At 48.2% G+C, this 17,830-nt stretch overlaps 1 protein-coding gene across 4 annotated transcripts in view; it reads left to right on the top strand.

The window, feature by feature from the left end:
- The first annotated feature begins 315 nt into the window (after nt 1-315).
- The window catches only part of AHI1 (Abelson helper integration site 1), a 300,707-nt gene continuing 283,192 nt past the window's right edge, over nt 316-17,830 (top strand). The window contains exons 1-5 of one of the 4 annotated variants that reach the window (XM_073575859.1): nt 316-501; nt 4,493-4,569; nt 4,730-4,944; nt 5,446-5,567; nt 9,315-9,880. In XM_073575859.1, coding sequence (XP_073431960.1) covers nt 4,932-4,944; nt 5,446-5,567; nt 9,315-9,880 — 701 coding nt within the window. In that variant the 5' untranslated portion in view covers nt 316-501; nt 4,493-4,569; nt 4,730-4,931. Of the gene's footprint in view, nt 502-4,492; nt 4,570-4,729; nt 4,945-5,445; nt 5,568-9,314; nt 9,881-17,830 lie in introns of those variants that run through there. The other 3 variants (XM_073575862.1, XM_073575860.1, XM_073575861.1) reach the window with 3 other exon arrangements.

Genomic DNA, 17,830 nt, shown 5'->3' with positions numbered 1-17,830 from the left:
TGCCACCCACCGTCCACTCCAATCCCCACCATGAGCCCCTGCCACCCACCGTCCACTCCAATCCCTATTGTAGGGAACTCTTACCGTAAAATAAATATTACCATGGCGCCCCCTTTATGTGCCCGTTTCCTATCCTTCATGGTAGGGTGGTATGACAGCGATCTCCCTAGACCCCTATCCCTCTCTCCTCCGGCTGTCTCTCAGACCCTATCCATACACCACAACCCCCTCCTCCTTCTAAATCCTCGTCGTCGCTTCGCTTCATAGCAGAGCATTAGACGTTAGCACCGCCCTTCCTGTGCGGTCATGTGACCTCCATGGAGCCCATACATTCTAGCTTCCACCCTCTCTATTCTGACTGGCTTCTCGGTCACCTGGGTGACGACAGTAGGCGGGGCCAGTTACCGGGGAGCTGTTGTCTGTGGCTAAAGTAAGGAAAGTAACGGAAAAGCGGGCAGTGTCCAGTGAGCTCCCGGGCAGGGCGCAGTATCCGTCGCTCAGGTGAGTCGCGACGCGTCATAGTGTTGATGCTTTCACCGTGTCGTTCTCCATAATGGAGGCGCCTGGTGCGGTGCTGCAGCGTCACAGACACAGCTCTCCATGTGTACAGCACCGAGCCTACTATAATAGCATGAGTTCTGCTGTCATGTCTGCCTGTATAAGCAGCGCTGTATAACATAGCAGGGGTGGCGCCCTCTTGTAGGCATAGCGCCCTCTCGCAGGTGTAGCTCCCTCACAGGTGTAGCTCCCTCACAGGGGTGGCTCCCTCTCGCAGGTGTGGCTCCCTCTCGCAGGTGTGGCTCCCTCTCGCAGGTGTAGCTCCCTCTCGCAGGTGTAGCTCCCTCACAGGGGTGGCGCCCTCTCGCAGGTGTAGCGCCCTCTCGCAGGTGTAGCTCCCTCACAGGTGTGGCTCCCTCTCGCAGGTGTGGCTCCCTCTCGCAGGTGTGGCTCCCTCTCGCAGGTGTGGCTCCCTCTCGCAGGTGTGGCTCCCTCTCGCAGGTGTGGCTCCCTCACAGGTGTGGCTCCCTCTCAGGTGTGGCTCCCTCTCGCAGGGGTGACTCCCTCTCACAGGTGTGGCTCCCTCACAGGTGTGGCTCCCTCTCGCAGGGGTGGCTCCCTCTCGCAGGGGTGGCTCCCTCTCGCAGGGGTGGCTCCCTCTCGCAGGGGTGGCTCCCTCTCGCAGGGGTGGCTCCCTCTCGCAGGGGTGACTCTCCCTCACAGGTGTGGCTCCCTCTCGCAGGGGTGGCTCCCTCTCGCAGGTGTGGCTCCCTCTCGCAGGTGTGGCTCCCTCTCGCAGGGGTGGCTCCCTCACAGGTGTGGCTCCCTCTCGCAGGGGTGACTCCCTCTCGCAGGGGTGGCTCCCTCACAGGTGTAGCTTCCTCTCGCAGGCATAGCGCCCTCTCGCAGATATAATAATAATACTTTATTTTTATATAGCGCTAACATATTCCGCAGCGCTTTACAGTTTGCACATATTTTCATCACTGTCCCTGATGGGGCTCACAATCTAAATTCCCTTATCAGAATGTTTTTCGGAGTGTGGGAGGAAACCGGAGTGCCCGGAGGAAACCCACGCAAACACGGGGAGAACATACAAACTCCTTGCAGATGTTGTCCTTGGTGGGACTCGAACCCAGGACTAACCACTGAGCCACCGTGTAGCTCCCTCTCGCAGGCATCTATGGCCCTGTGTACCAGGGGAGCCGCACCTGTACGTGGCTGCCGCCGTCTATGGCCCTGTGTACCAGGGGAGCCGCACCTGTACGTGGCTGCCGCCGTCTATGGCCCTGTGTACCAGGGGAGCCGCACCTGTACGTGGCTGCCGCCATCTATGGCCCTGTGTACCAGGGGAGCCGCACCTGTACGTGGCTGCCGCCGTCTATGGCCCTGTGTACATGGGGAGCCGCACCTGTACGTGGCTGCCGCCGTCTATGGCCCTGTGTACCAGGGGAGCCGCACCTGTACGTGGCTGCCGCCGTCTATGGCCCTGTGTACCAGGGGAGCCGCACCTGTACGTGGCTGCCGCCGTCTATGGCCCTGTGTACCAGGGGAGCCGCACCTGTACGTGGCTGCCGCCGTCTATGGCCCTGTGTACCAGGGGAGCCGCACCTGTACGTGGCTGCCGCTGTCTATGGCCCTGTGTACATGGGGAGCCGCACCTGTACGTGGCTGCCGCTGTCTATGGCCCTGTGTACCAGGGGAGCCGCACCTGTACGTGGCTGCCGCCGTCTATGGCCCTGTATACCAGGGGAGCCGCACCTGTACGTGGCTGCCGCCGTCTATGGCCCTGTGTACCAGGGGAGCCGCACCTGTACGTGGCTGCCGCCGTCTATGGCCCTGTGTACCAGGGGAGCCGCACCTGTACGTGGCTGCCGCCGTCTATGGCCCTGTGTACCAGGGGAGCCGCACCTGTACGTGGCTGCCGCCGTCTATGGCCCTGTGTACCAGGGGAGCCGCACCTGTACGTGGCTGCCGCCGTCTGTGGCCCTGTGTACCAGGGGAGCCGCACCTGTACGTGGCTGCCGCCGTCTATGGCCCTGTGTATGTAGGGAGCTGCACCCTAAGGTGGCTGCCGCCGTCTATGGCCCTGTGTATGTGGGGAGCCGCACCTGTACGTGGCTGCCGCCGTCTATGGCCCTGTGTATGTGGGGAGCCGCACCCTAAGGTGGCTGCCGCCATCTATGGCCCTGTGTACGTGGGGAGCCGCACCCTAAGGTGGCTGCCGCCGTCTATGGCCCTGTGTACCCGCACCCTAAGGTGGCTGCCACCGTCTATGGCCCTGTGTACATGGGGAGCCAGACCTGTACGTGGCTGCCACGGTCTGTGGCCCTGTACACGTGGGGGAGCTACCATGGTTTTACACGTGAAATGTAGGGCAAACCGCAGTGTGAACACAGCCTAGCCATGCACCATCGCTGACAAAAGCCCTGATGTATAAAGCCATGTAAGCTGTGACCCGCTGACCTAGTCAGGGCTACAGTGGCTTGTGGGGCTGTAGTAGCTGTACTATGGCAGTCACCAGCGATGGTACAGATCGATTCCAGGACCCAGACAGTAAGCTTCCTGACCTTTTCTTTGGAGTAGCAATCCTGACACATGTCACATGTCCATCACTCTGCAATGATGACCTTGTGCCAGGCAGGTTAATCAAAAGAAGAGCTGGGGATGACATTGGGTAAGAGGCGGTGTGCACTGCTCCTGTCCTGCCATCCACAGATTACTGACGTGGCCGCCGCCGGACGTGACCCTGTGAATTGATTCTCACCTTCTTTAGGAATCATATGTACGGTTCTGCAGAACCTATTTTCCACAATAAATCAAGCAAAACTCGGAAATCTAAAGTGAAAAACCAAAAACAACTTTGTAAATGTCTCGGGATTTTAGAGTGTGATGTCTGTTTATAGAAGGATACAGGGGTTATTGAAATAAATAGTTTTGAGAATAACCCCTTTAAATATTGGCAGGGTGCTTGCCCAACTATTGGCAGCCAGAGGGTGCCTCAATATAAAGAGGTGGCTGGAGTCCCCCTATGATCATTGCCAACTAGAGGGAGCTCCATATGGTGCCAGAACCTTATACACATTGTCAGGCAGAGTTCTCTACTGACAGTGTCCCCATAGCTGTAGCAGATAAACCAAAACTTGTCCTCGCTCCAGCTATACACATTGCCAGGCAGTGCTCCTCTGACAGTGTCCCCGTAGCTGTAGCAGATAAACCAAAACTTGTCCTTGCTCCAGCTATACACATTGCCAGGCAGTGCTCCTCTGACAGTGTCCCCGTAGCTGTAGCAGATAAACCAAAACTTGTCCTCGCTCCAGCTATACACATTGCCAGGCAGTGCTCCTCTGACAGTGTCCCCGTAGCTGTAGCAGATAAACCAAAACTTGTCCTCGCTCCAGCTATACACATTGCCAGGCAGTGCTCCTCTGACAGTGTCCCCGTAGCTGTAGCAGATAAACCAAAACTTGTCCTTGCTCCAGCTATACACATTGCCAGGCAGTGCTCCTCTGACAGTGTCCCCGTAGCTGTAGCAGATAAACCAAAACTTGTCCTCGCTCCAGCTATACACATTGCCAGGCAGTGCTCCTCTGACAGTGTCCCCGTAGCTGTAGCAGATAAACCAAAACTTGTCCTCGCTCCAGCTATACACATTGCCAGGCAGTGCTCCTCTGACAGTGTCCCCGTAGCTGTAGCAGATAAACCAAAACTTGTCCTTGCTCCAGCTATACACATTGCCAGGTAGTGCTCCTCTGACAGTGTCCCCGTAGCTGTAGCAGATAAACCAAAACTTGTCCTTGCTCCAGCTATACACATTGCCAGGCAGTGCTCCTCTGACAGTGTCCCCGTAGCTGTAGCAAATAAACCAAAACTTGTCCTCGCTGCTGTCTGGAAGGGCTGGAAATATCGGTGCACTAAACGGAATAGCCACTTGAATATGAGCTACTATGAGTCTCTCCTTTGGTTATTCATGCATTTTATCTCATTCATGCAGGTTGAAATCTGGTCAGATATGACGCCAACATGATTTTATACGACCTGCGTTGGTTCTTGGACTGAAGATGCCTACAGGTGAAATTATCATTGTTAATTTTCTTTTTTTTTATCTATTGTGTCCCATGGCCGATTATTACTTATATTAGTGATGGCTACTGGTGACCTTGTAGCTGCCCTGCCTGTGACCCCTGGACTTCACTTTGGTGTACTTTGTCTTTCTGTCTCCGATTTGTAGCAGTGAGTTGACCTCACATGGTGACCCTAAGTTTGAATGAACTAGAACTGAAATTTGCAGCCTGTACTTTAGAAGGTGCCCACCATCTCTCTAGGGCAGAGGTACACAACCTGAGGCTGGGAAGCCCCTTGCGGCCTTTAATGCTCTTCTGTGCGTCCCTCATCCATCTGCTTAGTGTCCGGTCTCCTTTATTTTCTTTGTCATGAAGACCAGTGGTATGTAGCACCGTACAGACAGGTAGTTTTGAATGGTGTACTGTGTGGTCATTTCTGGGCCAGCCATATTTTGTCAGAATTCAGTCCACAGTGCTATATAATATGATTATTGCAATGTTAAGAGGATAAAAACTTTTAGGAAATAGGAGGAGGGCTTCTTTAAGTGGATTGCATTATGGCAGAGTCAGATGGCCGTATAAATCAGAGGGAGATCGGAACACAATGCTCGGACTGGTCGGTATCTATCCCGACCTGAGTGTGAGCTTTCTATGCAGCTGTCGCGGGAGCCACCGGCCAGTCCGAGCATTGTGTTCCGACCTTGCTCCAATTTATCCGGCCATCTGACTCTGCCCTTAATGTACTGCTAAGTGTTTATTTGTATTCTTGACATTATATACTTTAATTGTTGTTTTCAATATTGACAGATCAGACACAATATTGTATCTTGTAGATTATGTATCTATCTCTATACACGTGTGTGTAATATTTCTATATTTTTAGTAGAAAGTGAGGCAAAAGTGAGGACAAAGAGTCGCTTTGATGAGGTCTTCGAGAGTTATGCCGCTCTTTCAGAAGCGAAAAAAAAGACAAAAAAGAAAACGCCTAAAGAGGAGCATGTTATAGTATGTAAATCTTACCTAATGTGTTTTTAGAATGTAATTTGTTACCTACTGACCTATTTATGGCTATTTCCTTGATGTACTGAGAATATTTATAAACTTAAGTAAACATGTCTTGATTTTATGGAAATTTCCCTTATGTGTCTGTTGTCTTTTTGCCTCCTTCCCTCCATTTCATTAAAGTGTTTATCCACTACTAGGACAACCCCTTCTTAACCTAAATGTTCAGCCCCCCATAAAATAATAAAACCTATACTCCCCTCCTGTGCTGGCTCCGTTAGAGGTGTAGGCACTCGCGCTCCCGGGGCTGTGATGCCCGGCGACTAGTCAGTGATGGTGTCACTGTCTCATTATGTTATCAGGGCCAAACATTTAGCTTATGAAGGGGTTGTCCTACTAGTGGACAATCCTTTTTGGAGTTGTGGAGTGATCCGCATGAGAAATACCCCTACACGATATTATAGATGCGGGCAGAGACCTTATTTTACAGATGATTCAACAAGTCATGACAGACTTGTATGTAGATCGCAATGGTTTCTTCATATCATGAAAAAGCTCTATGAGAAAAATACACTTCTAGTTAGATGGTTCTTGCTGGATTGTCTGCCTATATTCAAGAGAAACTGGGCAGTGGGATTGAGCCACTTGGCATGTGTGACCAGTCATTGGGCACATTAGGTGAATATTCTGAGAAGTAATCAAAAGAACAGCAGTGGGCACGGTAACAAGTATGTAACATAATATCTACAAATAGAAGCATTTTTCCTCTTATTTTAATATTATCTGATTGTAAACTTATGTTTTGTGTGATTTCAGCCCATTTTGCTTGAGGGCTTAACCCTTAAACCATGTACTGTCACAGCTAGTTTTGGCTTTCATGTGAGACGATTCTTTTTTTATCCAGATTTTTGTTTGCTTTCCAAGAGGCATAACTTTTATTTTTCCTGTGACAGTCATATGAGGGCCCCTTTTTTTTTTTTTTCCTTTCCCCAGGATGAGTTGTATTTGTCAGTGGCATCATTTTGGAGTACCTATAAATTAATAAACTTTCATTAACTCTTTATGCAAAGGAATAGAAGCTAAACAGTTATGACACTGTGTTGCGTTTTCAAGTTTACACTGTTCTGTACAAATAGTGTTAACCTTAAAGGGAATCTGTCACCTCTTTTGGCCACTATAAGATGCGGCCACCGCCTTTCAGGTCTTATCTACAGCATTCTATTTTGCTATAGATAAGCCCCCGGTCGACCTGCAAGAGAAGAAAAATGTTTTATTGTACTCACCCGGGGATCAGTCCGGTGCTGTCCAGTCCGATGGGTGTCGCAGGTCTTGCTCCGGCGCCTCCCATCTTCACGCGATGCCACCCTCCTGTTGCTTCATGGCTCCTGCGCAGGCGTACTTCTCTGCCCTGTTGAGGGCAGAGCAAAGTACTGCAGTCTGCCGGGAAAGGTCAGAGGCCCAGCGCCTGCGCACAGCAGTACTTTGCTCTGCCCTCAACACGGCAGATAAGTACGCCTGCACAGGAGCGCAATGCCCAGGAGCCATGAAGCAACAGGAGGGCGGTATAGCAAGAAGATTGGAGGCGTCGGACCCGGACCTGCAACACCCATCGGACCAGACCGCCCCCCCCCCCCCCCGGGTGAGTATAATAAAACTTATTTTTCTTATCTTGCAGGTCGGACCGGGGGCTTATCTACAGTATTCTAGAATGCTGTATACAGGCCCTGAAAGGCAGTGGCCGCATCTTATATCGGACAAAACTACTGACACTGACAGGTTCGCTGTGGGTCACCACGATTACGGCAATACCAAATTTGTATAGTTTTTTTCTTTTGTGCAATAAACACACACTTGCAAAACAAAACAACAAATTTTGGGTCGCCATATTATGAGGCAAACTTGTATTGTGTTTGCATCCTCTGTTTTTCCAATGAAACCATTTCTTATTTTAGAGAGAAATTTAAATCCATTCAGACATGTTCAGAGCGAGGGCATGTCCCTCTTACATTGAACATGTGGAGAAGGCAGAAACTAAGTATAATAGAGAACGAGCTGACACTCCCATCTCCATTGAAGTAGGGGCCTCCTGCAGGGAGATTTACTGGGAAGAAGACAACAAGCCTGAGTTTTGTTTACGCAGTGTCGGGGAAGTACCTTTCCCAGGGATGGAGCTTCCTCTGATCAATGAATTTTCTTAGACCTTTCTGCGTCAGTGGTCAGAGATAAATATTAGGGTTTGCATTGATCTGATAATTATGGGACATATATTTAACCCCCGTCACACATAGCGATCTCGCTTTCTAGCAAGTTTTGTGACGCAACAGTGAGATCGCTGTGTGACAGCGATCAGCGACCGGCCCGCCTGCCGGGTATCGCTGATCGCTGTTGAAAGGTCTGGAAATTTTTGGGGTCGCTGGTCAGCACGCATCGCTGCGTGTGACAGGCGGGAGACCAGCGAGCAGGAGATGGTAACCAAGGTACACATTGGGCTACTAAGGGGCACGCAGCGCCTAGAACCCCGATGTGTACCTTAGTTACCAGCGCGCTGATGCAGGGAACTGGTAACCAAGGTACATAACGGGTTTCTAAGTGACGCATGCCCCTTAGAAACCCGATGTGTACCTTGGTTACCAGCTCCCTGCATCAGCGCGCTGGTAACTAAGATACACTGCGGGTAACTAACCGACATGTCGCTTGTTACCCGCATGTCGCTGGTCCTGATCGCTGGTGAAGCTGCCTGTTTGGCAGCTCACCAGCGATCACATAGCGACTCACCAGCGATCCTGACAAGGTGATATCATTGTCGGGATCGCTGGTGCGTCGCTATGTGTGACGGGGCCCTTAGACCTTGCCCCAGCGGAGCCTGTTTGGCTGAGGGATACGGAGGACAGGGAAACCTTTGTCATAACAATTTTTGTTACCCCGTCGATCATGCTGCCTATGGTCTGACAAAGAGAACGCTTTCCCTTTGTCAGATTCCTTACATGCCGCTGTCACTACAGACAGCAGTATATGAGGGGTCCACGTGCTGTGAGAGTGGCACTGTGTCCGCTCTCAGCACATGTAGCTTGGCTGTGTATAACAGCTGCCTCCTTCTGCAGATGGCACGGGCACATCTTTTGTGTCTGTGCCATCTCCCTGATGTAACTGTATGTCAGATTGCAGTAAATCATCTACAATCTTAATATACTAACATCATTTTGCGGGCATTCCTATTGAGCATACTGTATATAAGTGGCACATGAGAGCGCATGTTCTTGGTCACTCTGCTTGGCGCTCCCTGTTATGGGTAAGACTCTTCTTTTTGTGTAATCATTGATTGGGTTTATATATTATTGATGAACTCACTAAAACAATTTCTTAACTAGGGTACCCATTGTCCACAACATTGTATGTGCTGCATTGTAAACTCTGACCTGGTCATGTCATCTTTTATATTTTGGCTTTGTAGCCTTTTATTTAGTTTCAGTGCAATAAGATTAAATGTTTTTAGCTTCAAGACTCTGCTTATTTTCTATATAATTAATTATTTGAAGTTGCTGTTAATAATGGTGACTTCTTCTAACATTAGAGAGGCTTTGGTACCTTGTTCTCTTTTGCTTAGCTCCTCACTATCGCATATCTTTTGAATTGGATTTTTCTCATAATGTGTAAGCATGAATAGTATTTTAAGTAAGGGTCAACAAGTGTTGTTGAAATTAGATTCCATTGCATACTTTTCTAATGAAATGTTTCCTTTCTATCATAAAGCTAGAAACCTTCAGCAATCAACTGCACCCTGCCAAAGATCGTGTTCAAGAAACACAAGAGAGCAGGACAACCAGCATAGAAGAGGATAGCCCAAGGATTGCAAAGAAAAAAGCAAGAGAATTGCTGCAGGAAAGTGAAGATGGAGGCAATAACAGCGCTAAAGAGCAAAGGCATGCAAAATCGGAAAAGAAGAAAAAAAAAAAAAATATTGGGACAGACAACCCAAGCGAATTTCCAATGGGAAACGTGGATGTTGAACATCAACTCAATGCTAGTAGTTCAGATTTATATGGACAGCAAGTTAAACGTTTTGGTATTACAGCGGAGACTATTTCAAGAGAAGAGCATAGCCCTACTGATCTTGAAAATGAGGAAGAGCTGTTTGAGGCTTATAGGCTCCATGTTTCACAGGAGGAAACAAATGAAATCAAAGAGAAAATAAAAAAGAAACTAAGGGCTCATAACGTCTCCGGGGATGACCAACAACATCTTCTACTGCAAAATGGTACTGACAAGAAAAAAAGGAAAAAGAAGAGAGAAGTGGTGGAAATTGAGCAGGAAACCAGGTACTGTATATACTCGAGTATAAGCCAAGGCACTTAAGTTTTCCCAGTTTTTTGTGGTAAAATTATTGACTCAAGTATAAGCCTGGTATACGTTGTCCCCTCATCCCTATCTTGGTATGCATGGCCCCCTCTTCCGTATCCTGGTATGCATGGCCCCCTCATCCTTATCCTGGTATGCATGGCCCCTCTCATCCCTATCCTGGTATGCATGGCCCCTCTCATCCCTATCCTGGTATGCATGGCCCCTCTCATCCCTATCCTGGTATGCATGGCCCCTCTCATCCCTATCCTGGTATGCATGGCCCCTCTCATCCCTATCCTGGTATGCATGTCCCCCCCCTCATCCCTATCCTGGTATGCATGTCCCCCCCCTCATCCCTATCCTGGTATGCATGGCCCCTCTCATCCCTATCCTGGTATGCATGGCCCCTCTCATCCCTATCCTGGTATGCATGTCCCCCCCCTCATCCCTATCCTGGTATGCATGTCCCCCCTCTCATCCCTATCCTGGTATGCATGTCCCCCCTCTCATCCCTATCCTGGTATGCATGTCCCCCCTCTCATCCCTATCCTGGTATGCATGTCCCCCCTCTCATCCCTATCCTGGTATGCATGGCCCCTCTCATCCCTATCCTGGTATGCATGGCCCCTCTCATCCCTATCCTGGTATGCATGTCCCCCCCCCCCTCATCCCTATCCTGGTATGCACGGACTCCATATCTCTATCCTGGTATGCATGTCCCCCCCCCCCTCATCCCTATCCTGTATGCATGGCCCCCTCATCTCTATCCTGGTATGCATGGCCCCCTCATCATGGGACTATGGACTTGGAGGGTAGTGAATATTCTTTGCTCTTTAATAGCGCGCACATTTAACCTCAGCCACTGGCTTGCTGCAGTGGCCAAGCGATCATGTGAGCCTGCTATAAAAAACAATTTCATTGCCCTTCACGCCCATGGGAGTGGAAAGAAGTGAATATTCATTTCTCTATCAGCGGGCACAGGTGTTTGCTGCAGCAGCCGGCTCTTCCTGTGTGACCCACTGCTCTGCCGCTAGTGCTCCCCTCTCCGTCTTGTGGGACCCTCACTCGAGTATAAGCTGAGGGGGGCTTTTTCAGCATAAAAAAATGTGCTGAAAAACCTGGCTTATACTCGAGAATATATGGTGGTACTTATTTTATTGGTGGCTAACCATATGTCCAGTGGTTTGAAGCAACATTTTTTTTTTTTTTGTGGGTCCTGAGGGCTTAAGCCCATATTGCCTAATCAGTAGAACATGCCCTGAATCCCCGGAGTAGTAATGCCTCAAAAAATAAATAAAAAGTACAACTAGGCATGAAAAGTGCAATATTTATTACTATGAGGTAGAGAAAAAAGAGGCTCTACATAAGAAATAGCTTTTCTCTCTTTAAATAGGTTTTACGTCTTGTTATATCTTCTTTTTGGCATTTTAATAAGAATATATTTTTGTTCTTCAATATGTTTAAATGTGCAATTTTTTTTCTTTTCTACTTGATTTTTACAATATAGCTGTATGAGGGCTTTTTTATGCAGGATGAGTTGTAATTTTAAAGGGCATCGTTCACTTTTATCAGTCAATATACTGGAAAGTGGGGCAAAAATACCAATTTCTGTGAAATTATGTTAACACAATTCTGTTATTTTATTTGTGTTTTGTTTGTACGGCGTTCAGTATGCTTTAAAAATGACCTAATACCATACCTCCCAACTTTTGAAGAAGGGAAAGAGGGACAAAGCCTGAGGTGCATGTAGCACGCTGCAGCAAATTTTAGGCCATGCCCCTAACCACACCCATTTCAGTAGTCACTCCCATATCCACGCCCCCAACCACACCTATTTAGCGCTGCTGATCACATGTGGACAGCTGTATATCGCTGGTACACGTGTATACAGTGTGTCGATGGCTGTATATTGCCGGTAGACATGAATACATTTTGTGGACGGTTGTGTATAGCTGACAAAGTGCGTAGACGGTTTTATATAGCTGGCACAGTGCGTGGACGGTCGTATATAGCTGGCACAGTGTGGACGGTTCGTATATAGCTGGCACAGTGTGTGGACGGTTCGTATATAGCTGGCACAGTGTGTGGACGGTTCGTATATAGCTGGCACTGTGTGTGGACGGTCGTATATAGCTGGCACAGTGTGTGGACGGTTCGTATATAGCTGGCACAGTGTGTGGACGGTTCGTATATAGCTGGCACTGTGTGTGGACGGTTCGTATATAGCTGGCACTGTGTGTGGACGGTTCGGATATAGCTGGCACTGTGTGTGGACGGTTCGTATATAGCTGGCACTGTGTGTGGACGGTTCATATATAGCTGGCACTGTGTGTGGACGGTTCGTATATAGCTGGCACTGTGTGTGGACGGTTCGTATATAGCTGGCACAGTGTGTGGACGGTTCGTATATAGCTGGCACAGTGCGTGGAAGATCGTATATAGCTGGCACAGTGTGTGGACGGTTCGTATATAGCTGGCACTATGTGTGGACGGTTCATATATAGCTGGCACTGTGTGTGGACGGTTCGTATATAGCTGGCACTGTGTGTGGACGGTTCGTATATAGCTGGCACTGTGCGTGGACGGTTCGTATATAGCTGGCACTGTGTGTGGACGGTTCGTCTATAGCTGGCACAGTGCGTGGACGGTTCGTCTATAGCTGGCACAGTGCGTGGACGGTTCGTCTATAGCTGGCACAGTGCGTGGACGGTTCGTCTATAGCTGGCACAGTGCGTGGACGGTTCGTCTATAGCTGGCACAGTGCGTGGACGGTTCGTCTATAGCTGGCACAGTGCGTGGACGGTTCGTCTATAGCTGGCACAGTGCGTGGACGGTTCGTCTATAGCTGGCACAGTGCGTGGACGGTTCGTCTATAGCTGGCACAGTGCGTGGACGGTTCGTCTATAGCTGGCACAGTGCGTGGACGGTTCGTCTATAGCTGGCACAGTGCGTGGAAGGGTTCGTCTATAGCTGGCACAGTACGTGGACGGTTCGTCTATAGCTGGCACAGTGCGTGGACGGTTCGTCTATAGCTGGCACAGTGCGTGGAAGGTTCGTCTATAGCTGGCACTGTTGAGTTCATTTTCCCCTTCACCATTGAGGTCTGATGAACTCCCTCTTCTGGTGAAGGAAGGTAGTGAGGCTGATTACAAAGTACCTGAGCAGAATGATGACTGGGTGACTGGGATTGCTGACTGGATATAAGGCAGCCGACGCCCTTCTGCCTTGCAGGTGATTACTCTGAGGGATTCTTGGAGACCAGTCTGATTCCTGCTCCTCAAAAGCTAAGTTTTCTGCTCTACTTTTTGCATTTGTGTTTTGGTTTGGTTTTGCCTTGTTTTTCTGGATTTCTGCCTTTCCCTGCTGGGTGAGCTGATTTCCTTTTTGCTCTGTCTTCAGATAATACCTGAGTACTGATATAGTCTTTTTGAAGCCTAGCTTCTTCAGGGCCTTTTTCCCTATCAGTCTGTTGGCTCTTGTTTTTGAGAGGGTTTTGGCGGATTGCAGACAGCAGCTTTTCTATTGTCCTATTTGGTTAGCTTGGGCCCCATCATTTGCTCAGCCTATCTTTCTATCTGTGTGAGTGTTTTTTCATCTTGCTTCACCGTCATTATATGTTGGGGGCTGCCTATTGCTTTGGGGTCTGCTCTGGGGCAGTTTAGATTTCCCTCTCTGTCTTTAGGCTATGTAGTTCTCCGGCTGTGATCGAGGGGTCTAGGGCACCGTAGGAACCCCCCACGGCTACTGCTAGTTGTTGTTAGGTTCAGGGGTCTGCAATCCGATAGCTGCCAACTTCTCTGGGTTTCTGGACTTAGCTAGTATTTCTGTTTTTGCCTCCTACGGTGACTCATTCATAACATGGCACAGTGCGTGGACGGTTCGTCTATAGCTGGCACAGTGCGTGGACGGTTCGTCTATAGCTGGCACAGTGCGTGGACGGTTCGTCTATAGCTGGCACAGTGCGTGGACGGTTCGTCTATAGCTGGCACAGAACAGTTTCTTGTCAGTTCTTGGACATTCCAGTCTCTGTGAGGAAAAGTAACAAAAGGGTTAAACCTGACAGAGCAGCGGCAGGAGGAGAGAGGGAGTCACGAGTCGTCATGGACACCAGCTCATACACTTCCGGCAGTCTGAGTCAACAACAGTCCCTCCCCAGTGAGCGCTCCATACACCCGGCTCTCACTCTACTCCATATGATCCCAGATCCTGCCTGTCTCGCTCTCACATGCTGCCGCTCCATGCGCCGCGCATCGAGCGCTGCGGCAGCATGTGACAGAGAGAGACAGGCAGGATCTGGGATCATATGAAGTAGAGTGAGAGCCGGGTGGTACTGGAGCGCTAATGCGCGGCCGCCGGTTCTGTCCTCCCGGAGTCCCAAACGATTACCTCCTCCTGACGTGCTGTATGCTGACCGCCGGAAATGAGGTCAGCAGTCATTTCCGGCGGTCAGCTTACAGCACGTCACTTCCAGTGGAACGTGATGTGTGACTCAGTCAGACTGTTTGTATTTTGCGGTCATCTGACCGCGATTGCAGGAAAGAAAGCATCCCGGCCGGGACGGCGGGATACAGACCCAAAATCGGGTTTGTCCCGCGGGAATCGGGACGCTTGGGAGCTATGCCTACTACTATGATTCTCCAGGTAAATACATTTACAGCAATTAAAAAAAAAAAATGTGAGAAACTTATCAAAGAACCAAAAATGTTTGTGTCGCCATTTTTTGAGAATAATGCTTCCAGTAGATTGAGCTGTGTGAGGTGTTTTTGCGTTTTTTTTTGTGCAGTGAACTGACATTTATTGATATTATTTTGTTTTGATTGCTTCTGATTGCATTTTCTTGATGGCGTTGCAATGACCAAAATAGTGTTTTGTTTTTTGTTTTTTTTTTGTCCCATTGCGTCACCTTGTGATTTGGTTAATTGAGTTCATATTTTGATAGACCAAGCAGCGAGCTCTACCCACTAGTATTAGGCCACGTTCACACGTTGAGTATTTGGTCAGTTTTTTACCTCAGTATTTGGTCAGTTTTTTACCTCAGTATATGTAAGCCAAAATCAGGCTTGAAACAGTCAGAGGAAAGTATAATAGAAACCCGTCACCACTTCTATATTTGTCACCCACTCCTGGTTTTGGCTTACAGATACTGAGGTAAAAAACTCACCAAATACTCAATATGTGCACGTGGGCTTAGAGACAGATCCTGGCTGTGTGACAGCCATGATTTGCCAGAAATAACGCAGGCTCAGTTCCTGAGCTTTCTTCAAAGACGGAAACCTGACATATAACGTAATGGTGCTAGTCCAGCCAGGTACAGACTGGGACTGATATACAGCCCTGGCATTTGCAATCACACAGGTCCATGTTGTCCCCGTTTCCAAGCACCAGATGGGGATTCATTACTAATATTTCCCTGGATGAAGGAAAGCAAGATTTACTACAAGACCAATATTTCTAATGATGCCTATGGCCCGCTGTTGTAATTGATGGAGTCAGCGACTTTGTGCTCCATCACAACTGTTAACAGTATGGGTGTCTTGAGAACACCGGTTCTGTCAACAATATAGCAGACAAGGCAGGCCCTTCTGGCATTTGCCAGAATTGCCAGATAGCCAGTCCGGCCCTGAGTCCAGCTGATTCCCTAAACTGTCATATCATTACAAATGTATCCTAAGGAAGGAGAGCAGTCCTAAATCTCTTCTGTCCTACTGAGTACAGTAAGCTGATGTTTATGGGGTGTAGTGAAAGGCAGGAGCATGGAAGATACATGTATGTTGCATTATTGCAATGATATGTTTCATATTGTCATTGCTGTAGCAGTAATTGGGATGTGATTAATACATGGCAACTGCTCTGTGTGCAGACAAAATTTTAAAAGTAACCATTATTTAATTTTTATTTCTTAAATCAATAGTACACATGAAAATAAGATAGTTTTGTAATATATCTTAGAGAAATCTGCTTGTTCTCCTTGAGTGATCAGTCTTCTGAAAAGCTTCAATTCAGTGGTAAAATCTGTCTTCATTGAATATTGACTTTTGTATTCAGTTCTATGGAGGGGGAGTGATGAAGAGTTGGAGTCAAATGTAGACATCCTGCTGCAAGATCTCTTTAAGGCTGCATTCACACGTTGCGTGAAAACTCTGCAAAAAAACGCTAATCCTATGGGATTCCGCATTGCTGTGCTAATCCTGCGGATTTTACCGCTGAGGAATCGCATCGCGGTAAAATCCGCAGCATGCTCATTCTTTTTGCGGAATCGCGGCGATTCCGCACCCATAGGGATGCATTGATCCGCTTACTTTCCGCATGTGGCTATGCCCACTATGCGCAAAGTAAGCGGATCATGTGCGGATGGGTACCCAGAGTGTGGAGGAGAGGAGACTGTTCTCCAGGCCCTGGGTACCATAATCCTGTAAAAAATAGAATAAAAATAAAAAAGTGATATACTCACCCTCCGGCGGCCCCTGGAGTCTTTCCCGCCTCTCACCATGCTCCGGGCATCTTCCGGTCTCAGTAATGCTTTGCGCGAATGACCGCGATGACATCGTGCTCTCGCGAGCTTGACATCATCTCAGGTGCTTCGCGCAAAGCATTACTGGGACCGGAAGATGCTAGGAGTGCCGAAAAGCAGATCGGGGGCCGTCGGAAGGTGAGAATAACAATATTTTATTTTTATTTTTGTTTATTTTAACATCCTACCTATCACATTCCAAGCGATGCTAATCACTTGGAATACGCAAGCGGAAAGCGCTTGCAAAATGCTTGTTTTCCACGGGAAAACGCATACAAATTCGGGAGTGCGGAAATGTTGCGGAAATTTCTGCAACGTGTGCACATAGCCTGAAAGTCAGTTACACTTTATGGGAAGCTGTCAGAAACTTTTACCACCTACCCCCTTCTGTCAGCAGGATTTCAGATCTCAAACAATTTATCGTACATGCGCATGCAGCTCTTTCAAAGTTCAGCAATACCGTTACATGAGCAGTCTGTTCCTTTGCTACCAAGAAATCAGCGTTTCAATTGATCTACAAATAAGGTCTGTTTGCTACCAAGAAATCAGCGTTTCAATTGATATACAAATAAGGTTGGAGGACTATGGTAGGTCTGAAGCTTCAGTCACTGGACCTCTATTCATCGCCAGAGCCGCTTCCTCCTGCTTAGCAGATGGTTCCTTTGCCTGAAGTTGCACATAGGCTTTCAGTCAAGCAAGAGGAAATGGCACTGGTTTGGGGAATAGAGCTGGGGTGATGGAGGTTTCAAACCTACAGACTCATCTGAATATAATTTCTCAGTAATGGTGGAACGAACTGGCCATGTAATGGTATTGCTGAACCTGTCTTTGAAAGAGATACATGTGCATATACAGTGAGTACGTAAAGTATTCAGACCCCTTTAAATATTTCACTGTTTGTTTCATTGCAGCCATTTGGTAAATTCAAATAAGTTCATTTTTTTCTCATTAATGTACACTCTGCACCCCACCTTGACTGAAAAAAAACAAAGGTAAACATTTTTGAAAATTTATTAAAAAAGAAAAGCTGAAATATCACATGGTCATAAGTATTCAGACCCTTTGCTCACACTCATATTTAAGTCACATGCTGTCCATTTCCTTGTGATCCTCCTTGAGATGGTTCTACTCCTTCATTGGAGTACAGCTGTGTTTAATTAAACTGATAGGACTTGATTTGTAAAGGCACACACCTGTCTATATAAGAGCTCACAGTGCATGTCAGACCAAATGAGAATCATGGTGTCAAAGGAACTTGCCAAGGAGCTCCGAGACAGAATTGTTTCAAGGCACAGATCTGGCCAATGTTACAAAATAATTTCTGCTGTACTCAAGGTTCCTAAGAGCACTGTGGCCTCCATAATTTTAAAATGGAAGAAGTTTGGGACCACCAGAAGTCTTCCTAGACCTGGCTGTC

This window comes from Dendrobates tinctorius, unplaced genomic scaffold (assembly GCF_039654945.1).
Source record: "Dendrobates tinctorius isolate UK_male_01 unplaced genomic scaffold, ASM3965494v1 ptg000046l, whole genome shotgun sequence".
NCBI classification, from domain to species: domain Eukaryota; kingdom Metazoa; phylum Chordata; class Amphibia; order Anura; family Dendrobatidae; genus Dendrobates; species Dendrobates tinctorius.
The sequence above is the reverse complement of the archived record's forward strand: the minus strand, read 5'-3'. Positions and strand labels throughout refer to the sequence as shown.